The following is a 24,971-nucleotide window of genomic DNA, read 5'->3' as shown; positions in this document are numbered from 1 at the left end:
CTGCTGTGAGGGCTCAGCGAATAAAAGCTGCCGCTGTCATTTTATCATCATCTGGGTTTTCATCGTGAGGCCTTGGGGGGAGCCGTGTTCCAGCCCCGTGAGTTTACTCCGAGTTCTTGTCCCAGCTGGGCCTGAAGCTCCTGTGACAAGTGGCCTCGGCCCATCCCCCTCCCAGTCCCTGGGCCTCAGCTGGGGGCTGCAGCGCAGGCTGTCTCTGGCCCTCCTAGCACCTGGCACCTGGGAGTCCACCCGGAGCACCCAGGAAGGAGTGAGGACCTCCCCCATGGACACGCCCACACACCCGAGCCAGGAGTGAGTTTTGCAGCCACCAGAGCGGCCAATGCCGTGGATTTACCCAGGTTTTGCTCACGTTCTCATGGTGTGTCTGTGCCTGGGAGCTGGCTTCTCATCCCTCTCCTCAGCCCCAAGCCAGCACGTCCCTTTCCTGACGTGGCCTGACCTCCGGACTCCAGGCCTCTGCCCCTGCAGTGCCCTCCACCCAGGAACCCTCCCCACTCTCCTCCGTCGTCTCCTCCCGATGGAAGGAAAGTAGAAACAGTGAGGCCGCATGAAGACTGCCTTCACTCGGTGAAACGAGTGAAGAGGCCTTGAAAAAGCACCCCCATCGCCCGCTGAAGCCACAGGCTGACGGCTGTCACCCCACCTCCCTGATTCCTCTGTGGCAGCAGAAGCCTGTCAGCAGACGGTGCCTGGGCTTGTCGGGGCTGCCTGCTGTCCATTTCTCCCGGGTTAACAGGCCTGGACCCGCCAGACCCGGCGCCTCCTACACTCCCCCTGAGAGCTCAGGCTTCTCCTGCCGTGGCCAGGAGCCAACGTGTACACACACCTGGGTCAGTATTCTCTCTCAACTCCACGGGGGCCCTATTATCATCAGCCCCATTTTATATTTGGGAAGATCGAGGCTCAGAGTGAAGCCCCTGGCCCAGACCACACGGCCAGTTGGTGGGGAGCGGCGATGCCCAGTCCCAGGGAGCTCTTGGTAAACAGGTACCATGCTCTGCAGGGCATGGGGGGCCACACCTCAGCCTGGTGCCAGCCACCCCTGGGGAGCTCCGCGTTTAAAACAGCTCCCACTGTTCAGCAGAGGTGACGAGCAGGGGACCGATGGGGGTTTGAGCTGCCACATGGGATGGACATCAGCCTGGTTCTCAGGTGGGGTCACCAAAGTCCCGCCAGAGGGACCGTGGTCTCCTCTGAGGGGGCGGGAGCAAGGCCTTACCCATCCACACCTCTCCGAAGCAGCCCTGGCCCAGCTTGACCTCCAGCCGCAGCGACTCCCGGGGGATCTCCCAGGCGTCCTTGGCCAGGCCCTGAGTCTGTGGCTTGGACGTGGGGCACACGGTGGTGAGGCGGTGACACAGGCCGTCAGCGTGTTCTGAAGACAGAGACGGGGGGTGGAGGACAAGCAGGGCATCCGCCCTGGGGCCTCCCTATCCCACGGGGGTACGTGTGTGTGGGTGGGTGGGTGTGTAGACCCACACATTGTATGCACACAGCCTTAGGAGACAAACAGGATGCCCTCGAGGCCAGGCGTTCACACCTCTGTGTGCACACCCTCACCTCCACACAGGCCCACACTGCCTCATGCATCTGCTCCCTGAGTCATTCATTCATCACCCTTGAAGGGCTGGCCACCCAGACAGGTGCCAGGGACCCAGTGGGGGACAAGTTCAGTGGAACCCTGCCCTCAGGAAACTCACAGCTGGTGGGGAGCCCAGCCTCCCTTAATCACCTCCCAGGACCACGAGTGTGACGGAGGAGGGCTGTGCATACAATAGCAGGTGGGAGGCATGGAGTCCTGGAAGGCTTCCCACAGGAAGTGGTACCCAGGCTTGGATCTGGCTGACTAGGGAACAGCCCTCCAGGGAGGGGCACACAGCCTCATGCATGTGCAAAGGCCCTGAGAGAGGAACAAGCCACAGGGGTGGAGGAACTCAAAGGAGGCCAGGGGGGCTACAGGAGAGTGAATGGGAGAAGGGGGCCCAGGTAAGGCAGGGAGGCCAGAAGAATTAGACACCCAAGGCCTTGGAGGCCACATGGGGGTCTTTATCCTAAGATTCCAAGGTCTCCCTGGAGGGTTTTGATCTGGGGGAACAGGGCTCAGAACGGACCCTACAGTGGTCGCCAAGGGGACAGAGAGGGTGCCAGATCCTAGAGGGAGTTGGGAGGCCCCGCTGACAGAGGAGGAGGAGGAGTGGGTGGGGAGGAGCATGCGGACACACGGCCGGTGACACTTCGGTCCACTGGGCAGCCCCGGACATCTGGACAGATTGCCACACGATCGCACACGTGTGAGCGCCCTGCCCTGCGGCACGAGCCCCGAGCCCCTACTCCCTCTGCCTGCTGCTCCCTCTCCCTCGCTCTGCGCTCTGTGCTGCAATGGATCTAGCCGCCCCCTCCTCTTCTCCGAGGAACCGGTTCAGACCGGTCCTAGGGCTGCAGAGACAGACGACATCAGCCTATGCCCCCTCCCTTCCCTGCTCGCTCCTCCAGGCAGCCCCCTCCTGGCCAGCCAGCTGCAGAGGAGGAGAGAGGAGGGAGGAAAGGAGAGGAAAAAGTGGGGGGGAGCAGGAGCAGCATGTCGTCAGGATAACAGAAGCCCCAGCCCCTGTTGGCCCTGAAGCCGCCTCCCCAAGGTCTGCAGCTGAGGGTGAGCCCCTCACGCCCCCTCAGAGGGCCCAGCCCCAGGCCCACGGCAGCCCGCTCTGCCCTGCAGCCAGCAGTGCCCCGCCTCGCCCGCCGCGCCGCGCTCACTGGAGTAGTAGGCCACCAGCTGCTGCAGGCTGTTGAACTGGGTGCGGGAGGTGATGTAGAAGCCGCCGCTGTCCAGCTTGCGGATCTTGTAATGCTTCACGTTGAGGCCCTTGGCGTTGTCAAAGTCGGACACGGAGAGGCAGTAGGCGCCTGCAGGGCAGCCAGAGAGAAGCGTGACCACCATGCCCCTCACCCCCCCGCCACGTAGTTCTGTGCCCGCCCAACTCAGCAGGGAGGGAGGCCAGGCCGCGGCCCCCACAGCCAGGTCTGGCCCACCCTGTCTCTGAGCACCCGGCTCAAGGCAGCCACTGGGGCAGGGCCAAGCGAGCAAAGGGGCACCTGATAGAAAGCCTCGCCGTGGACCCTTGGCCCCAGCAAGAGCACCAACGCGTGAGTGTGTATCCCAACTGTGTGACCTAGACAAGTTGCTTGCCCTCTCTGGGCCTCAGTTTCCTCCTCTGCACAATGGGGCTACTCTCAGGGCTGCTGGGAAGATTCAATGAGACCACATATAAGAGGGCCTGGCACACAGTAGGTGCTCAATTAATGAGACCCAGAGAGGGAAAGCAGATAGCCTCAGGTCATTCAGCAAGTCAGGCACAGAGCTGGACTTGAACCCACACCTGGGTCTCCAAAGCCCACAGTGGGCAACCAGGACTTACTGCCAATGGCCCAGGCCATAAGCATGTAGAAGCCACAGGCCTGAGCCAGAGCCAAGCTGACCACGTGTGCACACATGCAGGCACGCGCTCATTCAGGCCCCCAGGTGCGAAGACAAACCCGTAGTAATTCACTCCCACGCAGCAACACACAGACCATCCCACTCCCACGTGCACATGTGCTGGACCCACACGCGGCGCACGGCCACACGGCCACTCATCAACGCACATGCATGACATGGATGCTCTGCTCTCCCATCTCCCGCTGAGCCCCAGGCCCACGGGCAGCAGCCCAGCTTCGTTGCCATGGTGATGGGGCACCTGCAACCCACTTGCAGAGGGACTGGAGAGACGGGGCGGTCTGCGTTCCCCGGCCGAGGAGAGGGACAAGTGCCAGGACCATGGGTGAACCCCATTCCTCACCTGAGGAACCTGAGGCCACAGTGGCTAAGCGTCATCTTTGGCTGCACCTCTGGCCACCCCAGATAACTCAGTGTTCCTCAAATGCACCTCCTTGCCTTTGATCCTGCCGTTTTCTCCACCTGGAAGGCTCTTCCCACCCCACTCCATATACCAAACTCCTACACGTTCTACAACACCCAGCTCCAACCACCCACAAAAGACCCAGTTCCCACTGGCCAGCAGGAGCATTCATACCTTTTGTGGTCTCGCTTTCTCGCACTAGGAAGGTCCCTCTCGGGTTCTCCACGTTGAGCAGTAACCGCTCTGACTCCCGTCTGGTGATCTTGCCAAAGTACCACCTGGGGCAGGAGGGCGGAGGGCGGTGTTGGCGGCCCAGGGTCCCGCCCACCCACAGCACCTCTCCCTGGGACGTGGCTGGGGCCCCGGGCAGCCAGACCACCCACTCCAGCCCAGGCGGGATGATCTGAACCGGCAGGGGCAGCGAGCAGGCAGACGCCAGTCAATACTCACTCCTCGGCCTGGATGGAGTCGGAGGGCGCCACATAGTTGCTGGGTATGTAGCCCGTCTGTCCCGTGCTGAGCGAGTGGGCGAGCCACCAGTCTCCCTCTCTGAGCAGGGGGAGAGGAAGGGAGCAAAGGAGAAGGGAGCCGTCAGTGGTGCCTGGTGCCTGCCGTCTTCACGGGTGCTGTGCTGGGGGCCCTCGAGGCCAAGGGAGGCGCAGGGAGCAGTGGGACCAGCTTGAGTTCTCGCAGCCTGCCAGGCCGAGCTTCCTCTCCCCGGCCCCCAGAAGCCTCTTGGCCAAAGCTGACTCAGACAGGCTTTGTCCAGGACTGACCTGGGTCAGCCTAAGGCCCGAACCCACAGGGGCAGAGTCCTGGGACAGGAAGTGACCCAGGCCCCTTCAGATAGACCACGCCATCTCAAGATGCCAACAGCTGCCTTGAGAGTGAGGGAGGAAGCTCCCTGTCTCTGGGAGCAAGCAAGTTGTAAAAGGAGAGAAGATTCCTGCCTGATTTGGATGTCAAATCAGACCTTCAAAGCCTCCCCAAGCCCTGAGATTTGGAAGCCTGGCCCTGGGCACTGGCAAGACCTGGGTGGAGGCGGGGGTGGCCCCTTTGGAGCTTGGTGATAATCCAGGCGCCGACCTTGCAAACCAGGGCAATGCCCGCCTTTGTCACAAATCACAGGTCACACCTAAAGGGCTCCTTGGCTGAAAATTCAGGCCTCCTCCTGCAGCCTACCCATCTACAGGGGAAACTGAGGCCAGAGGGGGCTGGGACTTGCCCAGAGTCACACAGAGTCATGTCAGAGGATGGCTGAGGGGGCAGAGCCCCCGTGCCCAGGGCACTTCAACACCTACTGCCCCGAGAGGAGGAGGAGGAAGAGGAGGAGATGGGACAGGGGCAGGAGGAGCCCCCCACACGGTCGGGTCCCCTGGGCCTGGGTGGGCGTGGGGAGGGGCAAGTACCTTTGCAGCCATCTGAATGTGAACCAGGTCTGGCTGGAGCGGGGGTCCAGAGACACAGAGGAGGGAGGAGAGAGCGAGAGCCCGACAGGAAAGAAGAGGCAGAGAGGGGGGTGGTGAGAGAGAGAGGCAGAGAGAGCGAGGCGGGGAGAGCCAGGCCGTGCTGGGGCCGGGGACCAGGCAGGGCAGCCACAGGGGCCTCACATCCAAAGCAACCATAGGGGATGGGGAGAGGGACCCTGGGAAGGAGGGAGGGAGGCCCACGGAACGACTGCCTGGGAAATCGGTCCAGCCCCTCCCACCCCACTGTGCAGATGGGAAGACAGAGGCTCGTTCAAGGTCACGCAGCCAGGCCCAGGCTCCCGGCCCCCAGAGAAGCAGGGTGGGCTCCCCGCCTCCCGGTCGCCAGGGCTCAGGGAGAGAAAGGCCCTTGTCCACGGTCACACAGCCTGCACTGGAACCCAGATCCCGGGCTCCTGTTCTTCTGAGTGGCCCCTCACCCATATTCTTCAGCCCACTTTGAAGATGGAAAAGTTGAGGCCAGGAGAGAGTGGGGCTGGAGGAGCTCTCCAAGGACCGGTCAGAGTACAGGCGAGCACCCAGACCCGGGGGCTCAGCCGGGTGGGCCCGGGGCCCTTCCGGATGGAGTGAGGCGAAGGGAGCAAGATGGGCCGTGTGGCTGACTGGGCCTTGCGATGGCTGCACGCACGCTGGACAGGGGCCCAGCTGACCCAGTTCACACGGGGGCTCTGCGGGAGAGGGAGGGCCCTGGAGTAAGGGGGCAAGGCCCACCGCAAGGAGAGAAGCCCTGGGTTGCCCAGGACCTCCATCTGCCTTGCTGTTGTGCATCTAGCTGGAGATGTCCACACTTATCTGTCCCATTTCACCCTCAAGGCCACCTCGCAAAGAACACAGGCAGGCCTCAGCCCCTAGATAAAGAAACTGTGGCTCAGAGATGTCTAGGGACCAGCCCAAGGACACACAGCACCCAGGCTGGGGTAACCCAGCACTTTCTTTGTAGAGTTGGGGAAACTGAGGCACAGAGAGAGGCAGACTTGCCCAAGCTACAAAGCAATGACTCAGGTCACAGGGACCAACTGAGAACTTCCAGTCCAAAGCTTTCATTTCACCAGTGAGGAAAATAAGGCACAGAGAAGGGCAGTGATTTGCCCAAAGCCACACAGAGAATCAATGGCAGAGCAAGAGTGAAAACAGGGCCTCTGAGTGCCCACAGCCAGATGCAGCAGGCCTCCTGCACCCCCGCAGCCTGCCCAGGGCACTGAGAGGCCCAGAGATCCTCGGGGAAGATGGAGGAGGAGGCAGGAGAGCTGGGGTCGGGGGCTGGATTGAGGTCTAAGTCAGAGGCTAGCAAATGAGGCAGAATGACAAAGCCAGAGTCTGCAGGCTGGCCGGCCGCTGGGAAGCCCCCAGCCGCATGCGCACGCTCCGAGCGCAGAGCGCAGGGCCAGCAGGAGCAGGGCTGGAGGCCAGCCACACAGCACCCCCGAGGCAAGGGGGCTGGGCTCTGCGACACCACCCGACATAGGCCAGCAGGGGCGCCAGCTCCGCCAGCAGCCCGTGTGAGTCTGGTCTGGGGGTTCGACTTCACAGGGAGGAGGGGTGCCACCATCTCACTAAAGGGTCCGAGGCCCAGCCTGGCCCAGCCTCGCCTGGCCCCAGCTCCAGAGACCCTGAGAGCCTGAGCGCCAGAGTCAGACCGCCCTGGGCGCCATCCCAGCTCACCACGTGCAGGTGCATGACCGGGGCGCTGCCTCAGTTTCCTCATTTGTAGGATGGGGAGACTCATGCCTCCCTCGGAGGATGTGAAACACCAGCACGGGCCTGGCGCACAGTAGGTGCTCATGTGCATGAGCTGTTAGTATCTTGATTTGGCTAAAAAAAGAAAAACAATTAAATCTGTATCTCTAGGGTGCCCCTCCCCACTCTCCAAAATGTTCATAAAAGCCAAAGCAGCTCAGTCTCCAATAAGGATTTGCTGTGTGACCTTGGGCAAGGACCCTACCCTCTCTGAGTCTTAGTTTCCTCATCTATAAGAAGGAGATAACATTCACAGACTCTCCCTTGCAGGCAGTGTGTAAACCAGTCAGCATCAAGCTGGCATCGGGTAAGCTAATTACTGTGATTAGCATCTGAGCCTCAGTTTGCCCACCTGTGAAATGGAGCCATCAGGCCCCATTTTCCCACGTCAATGGTCTGGGAGGCTCACACCTGCCTCGGATGGCTGAGCTGGCTCTGCCAAGGACAGGGACTTCACCCTCATGAGGCATTCCACAGCTTCCCAGATCAGTCCAGTGCGGCAGGGACACCAGCCCGAGCCCAGTGTCGGAAGGAACAGACGCATTAAGCTACCTGGTTCAGCAGATTTACTGCATCTGGCACCTTCCCTCAGGCCTGGTCCCCATCAGTTGGGCAGGAAGAAGGGCAGGAAGGGAATCACACACATTCCTGCCCGACCCCCGCCTGCCCCCGTGCGGCCAGAGGAGAAAGCACTGGACCAGGAGTCCCCGAGCTACGAGTTTCCATCCCAGCTCCTTTCACCAGCTGTGCGACCTTAGGCTACTGACTGCACCTCTCTGAGCCCCACAAGCCTCTTTTCAGAGCCTAATCCTTGCGCCAGCCAAGCTGGGATGTGGATGGTGGTGTGGCAGCTTCGGCACCTGGCAAGCCAGGCCAGATGGGGGAAGATTTCACTCACTGGGGCTGCTGGGACGAGTCAGAGGAGCATGCTGGGGATGGCAGGCGGGGGGGACAGCGGGCACAGCCCAGGCGGTCAGTCTGAGCCCTGAGGCCTAGGCACATGGCGGTGGGGGGAAGGCAGGCGGAGGGAGGCCAGGGCGGGCCAGGTGAGGAGGGCGGGGAGTGGGACTGGAGCCCCCAGGGCAAGGGGGCAGAGATCAGCCCTGCCTCTGGAGAGCTTCCCCAGAGAAGCTACTGGAATCCGGGCGGGAGGGCGGGGCAGTTCAGGAAGCAGCCCAGAGTCAGACCCAGAGGTTTCCGGCTCCTGGAGACTCCAGCGCCAGGGCAGGCGGCTCAGGGCAGTCGGACGTCCCAGCCCAGTAGCTTCCTCGGACCCAGGACCTCGCAGCCCCCAGGATTCTAGGACCCACGGCCATCTGGCATGAAGCTCCGGGGAGCAGGGTCTCCAGGGCGGCCACTGTGAGGGCCCCAACCCAGCGGAACCCCGACGAGAGACGGGCTCATCCTTAAACTCCCCAGCTCCCCGGACCCCCGGCCCAGCCCCAGGCTAGACTCAGAAAGTCCCTCCCTCCTATGGGGGGTAAACAACAACGGGCCCTGAGCAATGCAGGTGGGCCCTGGGCGAGGTGTGAGACCTGAGCATCTCAAATTTAGGGGGCCTCCCTGCCAGTAAGCGTCCCCATCTCTCTGTCCCTCCTCTAAGGCCAGCCCCCAACCCCACCACCACTGACGCCTCAGGCAAAGGAGCAGCTGAGGTTGCGATGTGGGGAGGGCTCCCATCCACCCCCTCCACTCAGGGGCCTCCTGCCACCCAAGGGTTTCCGGGACGGGACTCCATCCCCTGCTGCCCTCGGGCAGCCCCAGGCCTGGCCAGACACGCCCTGCCCAGCCTGGAAGGCGGGAAGAAGGAAGGGAAGGAGCCGGACAAGAGAGGGAATGAGGGCTGCCCTCCGACTGGGTAAACGGGGCAGAATCGATGTTTCCTCCCGCCAGGCCTTTGCTCCAGCTGGAACCCCAGCCAGAGACGCCCTTCCCACCGTGGCTGGTGGACATTCCCCACACCTCCAGCCTCCAGCCCCCTGCACCCTCCCCTCCTCCTGGCTCCTGTGCACTCCGCTGAACCCCTCCCACAAGGGCCCTGGGTCTGGGCCTGCCTGCTCTTCCCAGCTCTGCCACCCCTAGCTGTGTGACCTCGAGGAAGTCATTTCACCTCTCTGGGCCTCAGTTTCCTCACCTGTAAAATGGAGCAAGTGAGCGTTTGCATTTCCCGAGGCTGTGGGGATGCCCCTCGCAGCTCTCAGCACAGACCGGGCGCACACAGAGCACCGCAAACGGTGGCTGTCATTACTGTTCACGCACCGCGTGCACCAGCGCCAGCTGGGCATCCCTCCCCCACCCCCCGCCGTGCTGAGCAACAGGGGATATGGGCACCCAGAAACGTGGCAGACCCGAGAGGTGCCCTCAGGGGGCTCCCAGTTTGGGGGAGGCAGATGCCAACAGCTGGAACCTTAAGAGAACCAGAGGGGCACTGGGACTGGACACACGGGGCGGAAAGTTGGGAAAGCCCCTCCCTCAGGGAGAGCAGCTTAAGGGAGGGAGAGAGCCGCTGCCCAAGCTCCAATGCTGGCGTTGCTACTTGGTAGCTGTGTGACCTTGGGCAAGGGCCTTCACATCTCTGAGCCTCAGTTTCTTCATTTGCAAAATGGAGATAGCTCCTCCCCCATTACCACAGCCCTGGCCGGATTGCAGCTCAGTAAATACAAGGAAACTCTTTTTCCTTTTGCCTCACAAAGAAGGCAGTCCTGAGCCGGATCTTGAGGGATGAATAGGAGTCTGCCAGGCAGAGATGGGAGAAAGGGCGTTTCAGGCAGAGGGAACAGCATGCATGAGGGCAGTGCGGCATGAGCAAGCAAGACACCCTCAGAGAAGGTGGAGATGTCCCAACTCCCCAGCCAGGCCTCCAAGGACACTCAGGGATCAAGTCTACTCTCCCCTCTAGAATCTTCCTGCCCTTCCAAGCCGCCCAGCTGTGAGAGATTGCCTTCCCCCACCTCCACCTGCACGTGACTTTACTGTTCCTCCTTCAGGGACCTGCTGGAACCTTCTGGTCCCTGTGGTCACCACCGGAGGGAGGCACACAGCAGAGGCCACGCCTGAGCTGACCCTGGCCCCACTCGGCTCCAGGAGGGCAGGGACAAGGTCACCTCCCCCCAGGCCTCGGCAGGCCCAGCCCCGGACCGTGCATGCAGCTGGCACTCAGTGTGGTCTGAGGGGTCAGGACAGGGAGGGGAGGGGTGGGGAGGCGGTGACGGAGAGTGAAAGGGGCAATGGGAGGACCCTCCCCATTCTCGGCCTGGGGTTATGTCGGGACTAGGGTGGGGGACACAAGCTGGGGAAGCTGGAGGGGTGCAGCCGAGGGAGCCAGTGAGCACAGACAGGGATGCGGCCGTGAGAGCACATGCAGACAGCAGCCCACCCCCACCAGCCAAGTGCCCCCCAGCCCGCCGCCCATGAAGTGTGTACACACCTGACATCCACCTTCCTCCTAAGGGCCAGCGAGAGAGAAGCAGAGAGAGGGAGAAGCTGAGAGGGCTGGAGGGAGCAAGCAGGGCCAGGACTGGGGGAGAGGGTCCCTGAGGCCAGGGTCGGGGGACAGCAACTGCCACCCAAGGAGGAACACGCAGGAGCAGAGCCCTGCCCCGCCCTGTCAGAGCTCCTGCCAGAACGAACCCCAGCCCACGCCCAGGACAGGCAGTGTACCCCAACCCCGCTGCACCCCTGGCAGGGAGAGAAGAGGAGGGGAGAGGGGGGTAAGGACCCCACTCCACGGCTGGAGCCCCACCCACCCTCACAGCCTCACTCCCCCTGCTCCTCTGTCCACAGGGGCCCAGAGCCTGGCAGGCCCCCCACCCCAGGCCAGCTTCCCTCTACGATGCCCCACTGCAAGGCTGGAGTCCCTGGAGGTGAACCAGACGTCCAGCAGGGCGCCCTGCCCTCCACACCCTCTCCCGCCCTCTCGTCCCCATGCCCCATCCTGCCCCCTGTCACGCACGGTGCCCAATGTGGGTCCCCCACCCCAGGGTGGGCTCCTCTCCCTACAGCTGGAGACTCTGGCTGAACTGACTGCCCCAGGTCACTAAGGAGGGCACCTCTCTGGGCAGGGCCTCCAGCTTCAGGTCCTGCTTTTGGGAGCCCTGGGTCCTGGGCCCAGTCCTGCCCTGACCATGTGCCCCTTTCCGGGGTCTGGGGCACTGTGCTCTGTTGACCTGTCACTGAACCCAGACCCCTGCCCACGAGCCCCCCCAGAGCCCGCCCGCCACGTCCTCCCACAGGCCCCAGGACAGTCCCCTGGCCCTCGGCCGGCCTCGCCGCTCAGCTCCGCCTGCTGCCCATCGCGCTGCCCCCTGGCTCTGGGACGCTCAGAAGTGGCTCCGGGACCAGGGGACAGGGTCCCCAGGGGGGAGGGGGAAGGGGCACTCACGTGTTGTTGACAATCTGGAGCCGCTCCCCCTTCTTGAAGGAGAGGTCAGTCTCTGTGCGCGACTCATAGTCATAGAGAGCCACAAAGGTGGTCACTCCGCCTGCAGAGAGGGGCGGGGCGTGTCAGACAGCCATGGCCAAGGATGGGTGGACGGGGGCCCAGTACCACGGGCGGAGGGGCGGTTGGTCCACCCACACATCCCCCAAGATCCCCTCCCTGCCCTTGGCTCCTTCCTCTAACACCCTCATGGTTGACACACCTTGCCTTGTGTCTCTCCCCACGGGGGTCCTGTCTCTTTACACACTGCTGTGTCCCCAGCACCAGAAGAGGCCTGGCACACAGGAGGGGCACCATAAATATTCCTGAACAAACGAGTAGGGGTGTTTGCGGCTCTGTCTGTCTCGCTTGGGTGCGTGTCAGCGTGTCTCTGTGTGTCCGTGTGTTCTCACTGCACGTATGTGCATCTGTGCGTCTGTGAGTCTGTGGGTGTCTGTGCTGGCATCTCTCATGAGCATGGGCTGTGTCCTGGGTGTGTCTGTGAAGGGCTACATGTGTGCGTCTTCACCTGGGAGGGTGAGGTTATCTGCGCATGTGTGTGTGTGTCTGTGCCTAGGGGTGTGCAACCACGTGTCCCTGAGTGTGTCTATGTGCGAGGTGTCTCTGAGCGTCTGTGATGGTGTCTCCAGCACAGCACGTGTCCTGTGTGCGTGCCTCTGAATGAGGTGCTGACTGTGTGTGTGGCCCCGTGTGAGCGCGTGTGCGTGTGCGTGTGCGTGTGTGAGGGCCTGAGGCCTGCGTCTGCGGGACCGCATCTGCAGCTCAGCATCCCTCGCCTGGGGCCGCCGTACCCCGAGGCGCCAGCAGAGGGCGCAGGGGCGCACCTCGGCCCGGGCCGCCCGCCCGCCGGGCCGACCCCGCTCCGCGCAGCCCCGAGCAGCCCCGGGCTCTCTGGGCCTCAGTTTCCCCCTACAGTCCCACATCTCTAGACCCCTCTATACTGCGTACCTCACTCACCCCAAAGGCAATGAATGGAGCGCGCCACCTCTTCCAGTTAGGACTAAAGCCCCGCCCCGCCCACAGCCCCCGGGGCGCTCCCCGCCGTCCCCAAGGCCGGGGAGCCCAGAGACGCTTCCCGTTAGACGGAGAGAGCAATAGCAGCCCAGAGAGGGCGGCCGCCGCCCCGGGACACACAGCGCCCCGCGCGCGCACACTGACCGGCCAGCGGCCCGGCCCGCTGCGGGGACGTGACCGTGTCCGAGGAGTTGAAGCCCCCGAAGAGCTTGGGCTCGGCGGCCGCGGGGGCGAAGGGCGCGGGGGCGCCGCGGTGGCCGTCCGCCGAGGCCGGCTTGCTGGGGGTCTGCGCGGCGGGGAAGGCGCCGGGCCCGTGCGCGCTCTCGGCCGGCTCCAGGCTGCGGCGCCGCTGGCTGGCGTCCTTGGGCTTGCTTTTGTTGCTGCCCATGGTCCCGGCTGCGGACGAGAGGACCCGGGCTGAGGGCGCGACCCTGCGCGCCCTAGACAGCCTCCACCCCCACCCGTCCTACAGACGGGGAAACTGAGGCCCAAAGAGGGGCATGAGCCTCTGTGGGTGAGTTAGCCTTTCAGAGCCTCAGTTTCTTCATCTGGAAAATGGGAATGATGACGGCGCCCGTAAAGGGCTGCCTTCGTACAGGGCGAGGCGCAGCAGAAACGCCTCATAATCAGAAGCCCCAACTTCCTCCACTGCCCTGAGTCACTGTTTCTGACCCTCGCGGGCAGGGATAGTATCTGAGTCATGTGTCTGTCTCAGGCACACAGCACACAGGAGAGGGTTCCCTGAGGGTTTGTTGAGTGACACATGACTGACTGAAATTGTCTAACAGCCGAGGAAAGGTGCAAAAAGCTGCAACCAAGGCAGGGATACAGCAGGAGGCTGGAAGAAGGAGAGATGACTGGGAGCTCACCCCAGCCACAGGGCCTTTGCACATGCTGTTCCCGCTGCCTGAACGCTCTTCCCTGACCACTTCTCCCCGGGGAATTCATGCCTCTTTCAGTTCCCCAAATCCTTTCACTGGTTTGTCCCCCGCCCCCGACATTTGTGCCTCTCCTTGATAACACGTGGCCCAGTTGTTATTTTTGTGAGTGTGATTATGCAGTTATTGTATAATCACGGGCTTTTGTCTGTCCAGCTCACTGCTGTGCTCCCAGTACCTCGTGCAGGGCGTGGCACACAGTAGGTACTCAATAAACAGCTGAATCAGTGAGTGAGTGAATGGGTGATTATTCAAGAATTAAGAGATTTCTGAGCCAGAAGTCTGGGAGGTCTAGACATCAGGGAACAGAGAAAACTGAGTTGGAAACTCCCCAGCGGTGCCCGTGCCACGCCCCCCGCCTGCCCCCGACTTCCCCATCGTCAGGGCCTGGCCAGGGTCTCCCCACGCATCATGGCCAGCCCTCCCAGCTCCCTCCTCTCCGAGCCCTGAGGGCCGGCAGCTCACCTGGTGGGAGGCAGGGCTGTCCCAGAGGGCCTGGGAAGCAGCCTGCGGTCTCCGCACAGACACCAGGTGTGGAGTCAGGGGTCTTGGTCTAGAGGCCCTGCTCCACCTCGCCCCACTGTGTGACCCTAGGCAAGTCACTTCCCCTCTCTGGGCCTCAGCATCGTCATCTGCAAAGCAGGGATAAAGCAGACTTCTCAGGGCTGTTGTGAAGACACCACTTTCTTAGAAAAAGAAACCCCCACAGCCATGACTCTCAGGTCACAATTTCTAAGGCTCAGACTCTGGCAAGCCCGATGCTAAGAGCTTCCCAGACTTGAAATAAAGAAATAAATATCAACCCTCCCAAAGCACTTTGTGAGCAAGAGCAAGGCCTGAAATGGCACACGGTTAAGGGTGGGCTCTGAAGCCAGACTCCCCAGGCTCTGATTCCAGCCCTGCCCCTAATCAGCTGTGTGACCTCAGGCAAGAGACCTAACCTCTCTGTGCCCCACTTCTCCATCTGGAAATGATGGCGTCATTGTGATAACTGCTGGAGGCAAGGTCGAGTGCCGGAACATAGCAGGTCACTCTGCCCCATCACTCATTACTGATATTGCGATTCTGGACACACCAGCAGGGTGGGCTCAGATTACCCTCCAGGAGAGGCAGCAGACCCTGGAATCCATCTAGAACCTTCTCTGGGCATCCGCGGATGGGGCAAAGTCCCCTGACTGGCTGGGGCCTCAGGCGAGACTGTTTGCCCTAAGCAAGCCCAGCGCTGTGACCCCCCCTCCCACTTGAACCGTGAACCTCAGCCAGTCCCTGTCCCCTCCGGGCTGCCCGGCTGCACAATGGGGGCGTGGCCTGCATGCTCCCTGGGGACCAACCAGCTCAAAGAATGTGGGGCTGGGGAGGCCCTGGGGAGACCTGCTCAATAGCCCAAAGGGTCACCAGGGCATCCCGAGGGACAGGCCACCGGGCCTGGCAACAGGGAAGGCCGGTTTCTACGGCAACCTGATCCACCGGGGTCCTGGTGCCATCAGCACTCACACAGCCAGCGTCCCGGGGGACCTCCTGACCCAGCTCCCCGCAGCCCCAGGCTTGACGGAGGCCCCACCCCAACCCCGCCCTCCCACTCGCTGCCTGCTTCAGCATTCACGGCACCAGCCCACCACAGGCCCTCTGCTCGTCACTACCGGGGGACACAGAGATGAACGGGCCAGGTCCCGCCTCAGAGGGCACATGCTCTGACAGGGAATTGTTTGTGGGACTTTGAAAGGAAAGAAAAATGATAAAAATACATGTTTTAAATGTTTTAAATGAAGAACTTTCTAGGAGCCCAAACTTTCTTTAGAATGAACTAAATAGTGAAGAGTAAGCACCCTGTCACTGGAGGTAATCAAGGACAGGAGAAAAGGTTCGTGGCTGATGTGCCGTGGAGGGAGAGGGAGGGCCTGGCCCGAACCTTGCAGGCCCTTCTGGCACCCAGACGGTGCATGCGCCCTCTGGGGCGGGGGGAGGAAAAGCACAGCTCCTGGCCCCCACGCTCTTACGCTAGCAGGGAGACCACTCCCCCTGGGGCTCTCAGAAAAAGCATGAGAGCCTCAAGACCAGGCTACGGGGGCCCGGGGCCTCTGGCTGCAATGTTGGCTGGTCTGTGGAATTTAGGGGTTTGCTGCCCTTTTTTGGTCCTTGTGGTTGATTCTGATTCTACAAGGCACACGTGTCTGTGGAGAGGCAGGGGGTGGAAGAGCTGGAGCACTGGGGCGGATGACCTGTGTTTGAATCCCTCAGTACGGGACCCCGTGCCTCAGTTTCCTCCTCTGTCAGCTGAGGATAACAACAGTACCCAGGTCGTAGGGCTCTGGGAGGATCAGCGAGGGGAGAGCGCGGGACGTGCTCAGGACCAGTCCGGCCTCCGGAAGACAAGCACCTGGGCGAGGCGGTGCCTCTCCTTCCCCGTCCCCTGAACAGAGGGCTGTGACCTGGGAGCCACCTGGGGCCCCTGACCAGGAGCTCCCTGCAGGCAGGACCGGGTCGGATCACTGCATATCCCTCGGGACAGGACAGGCCTGGCACTTACCGGCTGCTCTGGACATGTTTGCAGAATAGACGAAAGACTCAGTGAGCACAGACGTGTGGTTCGCACCCTGCTTTCTTCCTCCCATATCACACTGCAGAGACCGAGTATCGTTCTGCCCTATTCAAACACTCCTAGAGCCCGGACCTTGTACTGGGCTCTGCTCTAAGCACTTCGCAAATATTGACTCATGGAATCCCCATGATAGTCTAGGCAGTGAACACTAATTGTGTTTCTATTTTACTGATGAGGGGTTGAGGACCTTGCCTGAGGTCACACAGCAAGGGTGAGAATGAAAACAAGTGGGGACCGGCAACCACCTTGGGCAGGCAGGAATCAGAGGCTGCTCAGGGGGTCCAGGGGAGGAACTCATGGGCCCCACCTCCCGCCCTTGGAGCCTCTCTCTCACACGGAACAGCCAGATGCCCTTGGCAGATGGGGCGTGAGTGGGTAAGGCAGCCTGCCCCGCTCCTGGAGAAAGCCCAAGACTTCAGGCTTCAACAAAGCAGAGGGTGCTGGAGGCAGGACCGGCACATTCAGGGTGGGGTCCAGTCCCTGCAGGGCTGCAGGCGTGCTGTGTGGCCTCGGGAGAGGTGCCCTCCCAGACCCGGGTCCCCTTTCTGGAGCTGGGACTCTGCCTCCGGGCCTGAACGCCAAGTCACCATGAGTCGCCCATTGGAGGAGTGCCAACCCCCCACATCTTTTCCGCCACTTGCACACTCTGAGGCAGAGATAGACCCTCGGGGTCTGAGGGGAAGTGATGGGGGCTCCGTCCTGGGGCTGCCTGGCTTCCCAGAGGAAGGGGGCCCCGACCACAGGCTCCCGACCGCAGGCTCCAGACAGAGGCCTGCGCTGCGGCCGCCCCTGCACCTCCCCGCCTGTGCCCCGCACTGCATGCCCAGCAGGTGCCAAACCCACCTGGCATCTCCCCTGAACTGCCCGGCCTCGTGTCACTCAGGAGTGGGTCCCCCCTAGCCCCGATCTTCCCCAAACGCATCCCTCCCCCCATCCCCATTCCCTCCGCAGGCCCCTGTCGTCCTGGCCCAGCAGGGGTGGCCCCTCCATGCACCCTCCTCCAGCAGAGGCACCTCTGTAAACCCCGCAGACACTGGGGCCTCCTCTGCTGCACACACCCCACCGACAAGCGGAGGCGAGCTCAGCGCTCATCAGACGGGCTGCACCATCAGCAGCCGTCCGCTCGTCCAGCGGACAGAAGGGGACTCCGTGAGGCCTGAGAAGATGCTCGCGGCACGCTGTTACATAAAAAGAGGAAGATGGCAGCGCAGAACGTCCTCTGGGCCACTCAGGGCCTCAGTTTCCTCGTCTGGAAAATGGGGTAATAATGCTACCGACGTCAGGGGGTTGGTGGGAGGGTTAAACATGGCAGGGTGTGCGAGGGACTGAGTGTGGTGCCCGGCCCGTAGCACACGCAAACTACAGTTATTTCTGCAAAGTAAACTAGTGTGTGTGTGCGCGCACACATGTGCTGCAGAGGTTTAGAGAAAGTTCTGGAAAGATTCCAAATTCTTCACAATGTTTCATCCCAAAGGTGTGGAAGGGAAGCCCTTTTTTACTTTATATACTGTATCACTTGACATTTAGAAATTACTTTGTCATGATTTTTTTTAATGAGACTTTTAAAAGAAACATGGAAGAGTTTCCCAGCATGCCCTCTGGATGAGGCCGGAAGCCCTCGTGGGGTCCACAGGGCGCTGCAGAGCTGGGGTGTCGCCCCCTCCCACGGCCCCCATACCGAGGCCACCAGACCCTCTGGCCTCCCGGCCTGTGCAGGGGCGGCACCCTCGCGGGGACTCGGATGCTCACGGCATCCAGAAGAGCCTGTTGTTCAGTCACAGCTCCTTCCTTCCCTGCTCTGAGGAACAGCACCTCCACCTCTCCTGAGGGTGGAGGGCAGGCCAGGAGCTCGGGAGCTGAGAGTGAGGACTCCACTCGGGCCTGGTTCAAATCCCGGCTCTACAGCCTGCCAGCTAAATCTCCTGGGGCAAGCCCCTTCACCTCTCAGTTCCCGTATCTTTAAAATGGGTCTAATAATGAGCCTAACATCTGAGAATTAAATGAGAGAGTCCATGTGCCAGGCACAGAAAAAACGCTCGATAAACAGCACACCAGGTCGGTTTGCTGTTGTTGTTATCATTGCAGGGGATGAGAGGAACAGGTGGCAGGGCCTTGAAGTGCACAGAGCTGAGCACTTTGCATGCGGTTGACACTCAATGGTCCAGACAGCACAGTGAAGTGGGGACTATAACTGCACTCACTTTACAGATGGGACCAAAGTTCAGAGAAGCCAGAACCTTGCCTGAGGCCACACAGCAAGGAGTGCAGCAGAGTCAGAAGCTCACAGTTCAGAAGAGGGCCGTCAGAATGCACCTCTGGCACCCCACCCGCTGTGCTGACACCCCCACCCCGCCCCAGGTGCCTCCACCATCTCCACCATCTCCGCCTCCCGGACACAGAGGCCACACAGGGGTCAGAGGCCAACTAATAAAATCACCATCCATATCTCTGGACCCTCCAGGGAAGAAACAGCATCACAGAGGCACCAAAATATAGGCCTGGGGCCAGAAGGCTGGGTTCAGATGCCTGCTTGCCACTTCCGAGCCATGGCACCTCAGGGGACCTCAGTCTATCCCTGTCAAAAACGGGAATCAGTGCAACTGTCCTTGTGTAGCTGGGCTCGTGCGGGAAACAGGAGATGACGCCTATAATGTGCCTGGCACACAGGGAGGCCTGGAGGGACGCCTGGTGGAGCTGATGAGAACCCAGCCCCATAAACGCCACCTCACAGGAAAGAGGCCAGAAAGGGCAGGGCGCATCCACTAGTTACCCTTGCTCTGAGATACTCGCCAATGCAATGAGCTAAGAAAAAGAAGCAGAAGGGATAAAACGGAATTAGACAAGAGAAGACGGGCATCATTACTTGCAGATGTGATCAGTGCAGATCTGGGAAATCCAAGAGAATCTGCTGCAAAACTATTAAACAGAAAGCAAATTAAGTAAAGTGGAAAGGAATTAACAGTTAAAATCCAAAAATCAACGATGTATCTAGATAGCAACAGGAATCAGAAAATCAAAGAAAGCTTAACATTAGAAAAATACCAATTCTTCCTAAATTAATCTAATAATTGACTGGGATCCTAATAAAAAGCCCAACAGGTGTGACGTCAGCATCACAGCGGAAAACCTGAGGAAGTAGGACACGAAGGGGAGGAATCTGAAAGTAAACGGAGCCTTTAGATAAGTTTTAACACAGAGCCGCTGCCAGAGAGAAGATCAAAGGCTGGGGGGGAGAGGCTAGAGGCCTTTCCAGGCCAGCCGAAACCTGTTCCGAGCAGGACCGTGCCCCCTCCCTGCGCCACTGGAGCTCTATTAACAACAAAACTAACAATAAGGTATTTCTCTCCTGATACAGTAGCGCAAACAATGTTACATTTATTGTAACTGATAACTGTTAGATTGACAAATAAACAAGGTGTCTAAATTTATGTCTTTAATTCTGCCCTAAATTTTACATCATCCATTTATAAAAGATTTATTTTAATCCTGTTTTATATCTAGGCTTATATATTTCAATTAAAAAATATTTTTAAAAAACAAACAAAAAAAAACGAGTTTTTTTTTTTTTTTTTTAACTGGGCAAGTCACATTTAAAGTTTATAAGTAAAAGTAAATTTACACAATGGGGCTGGCCCCGTGGCCGAGTGGTTAAGTTCGTGCGCTCCGCTGCAGGCAGCCCAGTGTTTCGTTGGTTCGAATCCTGGGTGCGGACATGGCACTGCTCATCGAACCACGCTGAGGCAGCGTCCCACATGCCAAAACTAGAAGAACCCACAATGAGAAATATACAACTATGTACTGGGGGGCTTTGGGGAGAAAAAGGAAAAAACAAAATCTTTAAAAAAAAAAAAAAGTAAATTTACACAAGTAGCCAGGAAAATTCTACAAAGAAGAATAATGAGGGGAAATAGCTCAACTAGATAGTAAGAATTACTAGAAAGTCACAGCACTTAAAACTGTGTTGTACTGGGGCCGGCCTGGTGGCACAGCGGTTAAGTTCACACGTTCTGCTTCTTGGTGACCCGGGGTTCACTGCTTCAGATCCCGGGTGCGGACAGGGCACCACTTGGCAAACGCCATGCTGTGGCAGGCGTCCCACGTATAAAGTAGAGGAAGAGGGGCATGGATGTTAGCTCAGGGCCAGACTTCCTCAGCAAAAAGAGGAGGATTGGCAGCAGTTAGCTCAGGGGTAATCTTCCTCAAAAAAAAAAAAAAAATCTGTGTGGTACCAGCACAAAAATAGACAAATCAATGGTACAGAATAGAGGGTTCAAAAATTGTCCCCAAATATATGGGAATTTTCTATATAATGAAAATGGCGTTTCAGATGAGTGAAGAAAAGGTAGACTATTTATAAGATCGAGTTGGGATGAATGCTCCGCCATCAGGAAACAAAGCTGGATCTCAAAGTCAATCCATATTCCGATAAATTCCAGATCAATCAGATTTAAACCACACAAAAATAAAACAATCAAGATCTAAAAAGGGGAGGGGAGAATAAATTCTCTAATCGCAGAGTGAGAAAAGTATTTCTAAACATGGCACAGAACCTAAAAATCATTCTTAAAATGATAAACCAACCTACATAAAAATCTGAAGTGTCCGCATGGCTCAACAAACATGACAAACAAATTCAAAGGGCAAACAAACTAGGAAAAATATTTGTAACGCATATGATAGACAAGGGTTTTTTTTTCCCTTAATATATAGAATGAGCTCTCACAAAAGAAAAATAACCCCAGATAGTTTACAGCAAACCAAATGGCTCTTGAACGCATGACAAGATGCTCAGCCTCGCTTGTAAGATGAATGCAGATTAAAACTACACACGCTACCAACCACAGCAGAACACACGGTCTTCACAAGTGCACATGGAGCATCTTCCAGGACAGACCGTACGCTAAGCCACAAAACAAGCCTCAATAAATGTAAAAGGAGTGAAATTATACGAAGTATGTTTCTGACCAAAAAGGAATGAATTCAGAAATCAATAACAGAAAGAAATTTAGGAAATCACAAATATGTGAAAATTAATAACTCCTCTAAAACCAAGGAGTCAAGGAAGAAATCACCAAAAAAACGTAGAAAATACTTTGAGATGAATGAAAACGAGGAGACAACGTACCAAAATGTATGGGGCACAGTGAAGTAGAACTTGAAGGGGAAAGTGTAGCTCTCAGTGCCTATATTTAAAAAGAAGATGTCAACAACCTAGCCTTGCACCTTAAGACATTAGCAAGAGAAGAGAAAACTAACTCTAAAGCACATAACAGGAAAGGAATCAAGATTAGAGCAGAAATTAGGGAAATAGAAAATAAAAAACAATAGAGAAAAGTCAACAAAACCAAAAGCTGGCTCCTTGAAAAGATCAACAAAATTGACCAACCTTTAGCTAGACTGAACAAGAAAAAAGCGAGAAGACTCAAATTACTAAAATCAGGAATTAAAAAGAAAACAATACTACAAACCTTACAGAAACAAAGAATATTATAAGGGATGCTGTGAACAGTGCGAGGCCAACAAATTAGATAACTTGGATGAAATGGACAAATTCCAAAACAAACACAAACTACTGAAACTAGGAAGAAATAGAAAATCTGAATAAAGCTGAAACAAGTAAAGAGATTGAAGTAGTAATTTTAAAACTTCTCACAAAGAAAAACCCAGGCCTAGATGGCTTCACTGGTGAATTCTACTGAACATTTAAAGAAGAATCAAGAACAATCCTTCATTGGGAAACTCTTCGCAACTCGTTCTATGAAGCCAATATTACCCTAACACCAGAACCAACGACACCATAAGAAAACTACAGACCGCTATCTGTTATGAACATAAGATGTAAAAATCTTCAACAGAATGCTAGCCAACTGGATCCAGCAACATATAAAAAGAATTTCACATCATGACCAAGTGAGATTTATGCCAAGAATACAAGGTTGGCTTAACCTCCGAAAGTCAACTAATGTAATACACCATACCAAGAGAGCAAAGGACAAAAACCATGTAATAATCTCAATAGATGCAGAAGAAGTATTTGACAAAATCCAACACCCTTTCATGATAAAAAAGAAAACACTCAACAAAACAGGAATAGAAGGGAATTTCCTCAGCCTCATAAAGGGCATCTATGAAAAACCCATAGTAACATCATATTTAATGGTGCAAGACTGAACACTTTCCTCCTAAGAACAGGAACAAGCCAAAGATGCAACACTCACCCCTTCTAATCAACATTGTACTGGAGGTTCCAGCCTGGGAAATACAGGAAGAAGATAAAACAAATGGCATCCAGATTGGAAATGAAGGAGTAAAACTCTCTATTTGCAGATGACATGATCCTTGGCAAAAGCCATGCTGTGGCAGGCGTCCCACGTATAAAGTAGAGGAAGATGGGCATGGATGTTAGCTCAGGGCCAGTCTTCCTCAGCAAAAAGAGGAGGATTGGCAGCAGTTAGCTCAGGGCTAATCTTCCTCATAAAAAAAAAAAAAGAATATGATTAACAAAAGAAATGCAAAAATTACACTCTGAAAACCACAAAAGTTGTTGAAAGAAATAAAAGATTTAAATAAATGGAAAGACATCCCATGTTCATGGACCGGAAGACTGAAAACTGCTAAGATGGCAATACTCCCCAAACTGATCTACAGATTTAACACAATCCCTATCAAAATCCCAGCTAGCTTCTTTGCAAAAACTGACAAACTGACCCTAAAATTCATATGAAAAGTCAAGGGGCCCAGAGTAGCCAAAACCATCTTGAAAAAGAAAACAAAGTTTGAAGGTGCACACTTCTCAATTTCAAAACTTGCTGCAACGCTCTGGTAATCAAGACAGTGTGGTCCTGGTATGAGGACAGACTTGTAAATCAGTGGGACAGAACTGAGAGTCCATAAATAAACCCACACCTTTATGAACAACTGATTTTTGACAAGGGTGCCAATACAATTCAACGGAGAAAGAACAGCCTTTTCAACAAACGGTGCGGGGACAACTGGATACAGACATACAAAAGAAGGAAACTAGAAGCCTTCCTAAACCCCACACAAAAATTAACTCAAAATGGATCACAAGCCTAAATATACAAGGAAAACCAAGAAATTATTTTAAGAAAATCTAGGCACAAATTTTGCAAGCTTGGATCACAACGTTTCTTAGATATGACACCTAGAGCACAAGCAACAAAAGAGAAAATGGAGTAACTGAACTTCATCAAAATGAAAAACTTTTGTGCTCCAAAAGACACCATCAAGACAGTAAAAAGAATCCACAGAATGGGAGAAAATATTTGCAAACCATATATCTGATAAGGGACTTCTATCTGGAACAGATAATGAACTCTTACAACCCAACAACAAAAAGACAATCAACCCAATTAAAAGATGGGCAAAGGGTTTGAATAGATATTTCTCCAAAGAAGATACAGAAACGGCCAATAACTGCATGAAAAGATGCTCAACATCATTAGTCATCAGGGAAATGCAAATCAAAACCACAATGAGAAACCACTTCACGCCCATTAGGAGGGCTGTAATTAAAAAGACAGATAACAACAAGTTGCTGGCAAGGATGTAGAGAAACTGCAAACTTCATACATTGCCAGTGGGAATGTAAAATGGTATAGCTGGTCTGGAAAAGGATTGGGCACTTTCTCAGAAGGTTAAACATAGTTACCATCTGATCCAGTTCTGCTCCTCGGTATCCACCCAAGAGATAAGAAGTATGTCCACACAAAGACTTATACATGAGGAGCCCGCCCCGTGGCCAAGTGGTTAAGTTCACATGCTCTGCTTCGGTGGCCCAGGGTTTCACTGGTTCAGATCCTGGGCGCGGACATGGCACCGCTCATCAGGCCACGCTGAGGCGGCGTCCGACATGCCACAACTAGAAGGACGCACAACAAAAAAACAATACAACTATATACTGGGGGGATTTGGGGAGAAAAAGCAGAAAAAAAAGATTGGCAACAGTTGTTAGCTCAGGTGCCAATCTTTAAAAAAACCCCAAAAAACTTATACATGAATGTTTATAGCAGCATTATTCATAATAGCCAAAAAGTGGAAACAACCACACATCCACCAATTAATGAATGGATAGATAAAATGTGGTACAGCCATATAATGGAATATTATTTGGCAAGAAAAAGGAGTGAAGGACTGACATGTCACAACATGGATGAAGCTTGAAGACATTATGCTAAGTGAAAGAAGCCAGATGCAAAAGACCACATACTGTGTGAGTCCATTTATAGGAAAGGCCCAGAACAGGCAAATCTGTAGAGACAGAAAGTAAGTTAGTTGCTGCCTGGGGCTGCGGGAGGGAGGTCCCAGGGCAAGTGGGAGTGACTAATGGGCATGCGGTTTCTTTTCGGGTAATGCAAATGCTCTAAAATCGACTGTGGGGATGGTTGCACAAGTCTGGGAATACACTAAACACTAAAAACCATTCAACTGTACATTTTAAGTGGGTGAATTATATGGTAGATGAATCGTATAGATAAATTTTTTCAAATTATATAGATAAATAAATTTTATATCTCAGTAAAGCTGTGATATTAAAAAAGAAAACTACACCAGAGGCCACTGTCCATCTCTCAGATTAGCAAAGATCTCAAAATTCTACAGCAACCTGTGCTGGTGAGAGTGGGGGGAACCAGAGGGTGTGGCATGTGGGTACGTCAGCCCAGCCTCCACCTTACAACCAAAATTACACCTGCATGTGCCCTCTGACCCTGCAATTTGGGGCTGATCCTAGAGGTATCCTCACACGTGAACAGTCAGCATATGAATGAGGCTATTCATCATAGAACTGTCTATTATAAGAGAAAGACTGGAAACAACCAA

The 24,971-nt window shown here is 56.2% G+C and overlaps 1 protein-coding gene across 6 annotated transcripts in view; it reads right to left on the bottom strand.

Annotated features, from left to right (window-relative positions):
* Nucleotides 1-24,971, bottom strand: part of SRC (SRC proto-oncogene, non-receptor tyrosine kinase) — a 49,782-nt gene that overhangs the window by 5,497 nt on the left and 19,314 nt on the right. For 2 of the 6 annotated variants that reach the window (XM_070589174.1, XM_070589175.1), the window contains exons 3-11: nt 13,997-14,163; nt 12,738-12,989; nt 11,523-11,622; nt 10,569-10,586; nt 5,327-5,359; nt 4,368-4,466; nt 4,092-4,195; nt 2,776-2,925; nt 1,241-1,396 (exon numbers count right to left, since the gene is read on the bottom strand). In XM_070589174.1, coding sequence (XP_070445275.1) covers nt 1,241-1,396; nt 2,776-2,925; nt 4,092-4,195; nt 4,368-4,466; nt 5,327-5,359; nt 10,569-10,586; nt 11,523-11,622; nt 12,738-12,981 — 904 coding nt within the window. In that variant the 5' untranslated portion in view covers nt 12,982-12,989; nt 13,997-14,163. Of the gene's footprint in view, nt 1-1,240; nt 1,397-2,775; nt 2,926-4,091; nt 4,196-4,367; nt 4,467-5,326; nt 5,360-10,568; nt 10,587-11,522; nt 11,623-12,737; nt 12,990-13,996; nt 14,164-16,058; nt 16,177-24,971 lie in introns of those variants that run through there. The other 4 variants (XM_070589176.1, XM_070589177.1, XM_070589179.1 and 1 more) reach the window with 3 other exon arrangements.

The sequence above is a fragment of the Equus przewalskii genome, chromosome 21 (genome assembly GCF_037783145.1).
Source record: "Equus przewalskii isolate Varuska chromosome 21, EquPr2, whole genome shotgun sequence".
Classification (NCBI taxonomy): domain Eukaryota; kingdom Metazoa; phylum Chordata; class Mammalia; order Perissodactyla; family Equidae; genus Equus; species Equus przewalskii.
The sequence above is the reverse complement of the archived record's forward strand: the minus strand, read 5'-3'. Positions and strand labels throughout refer to the sequence as shown.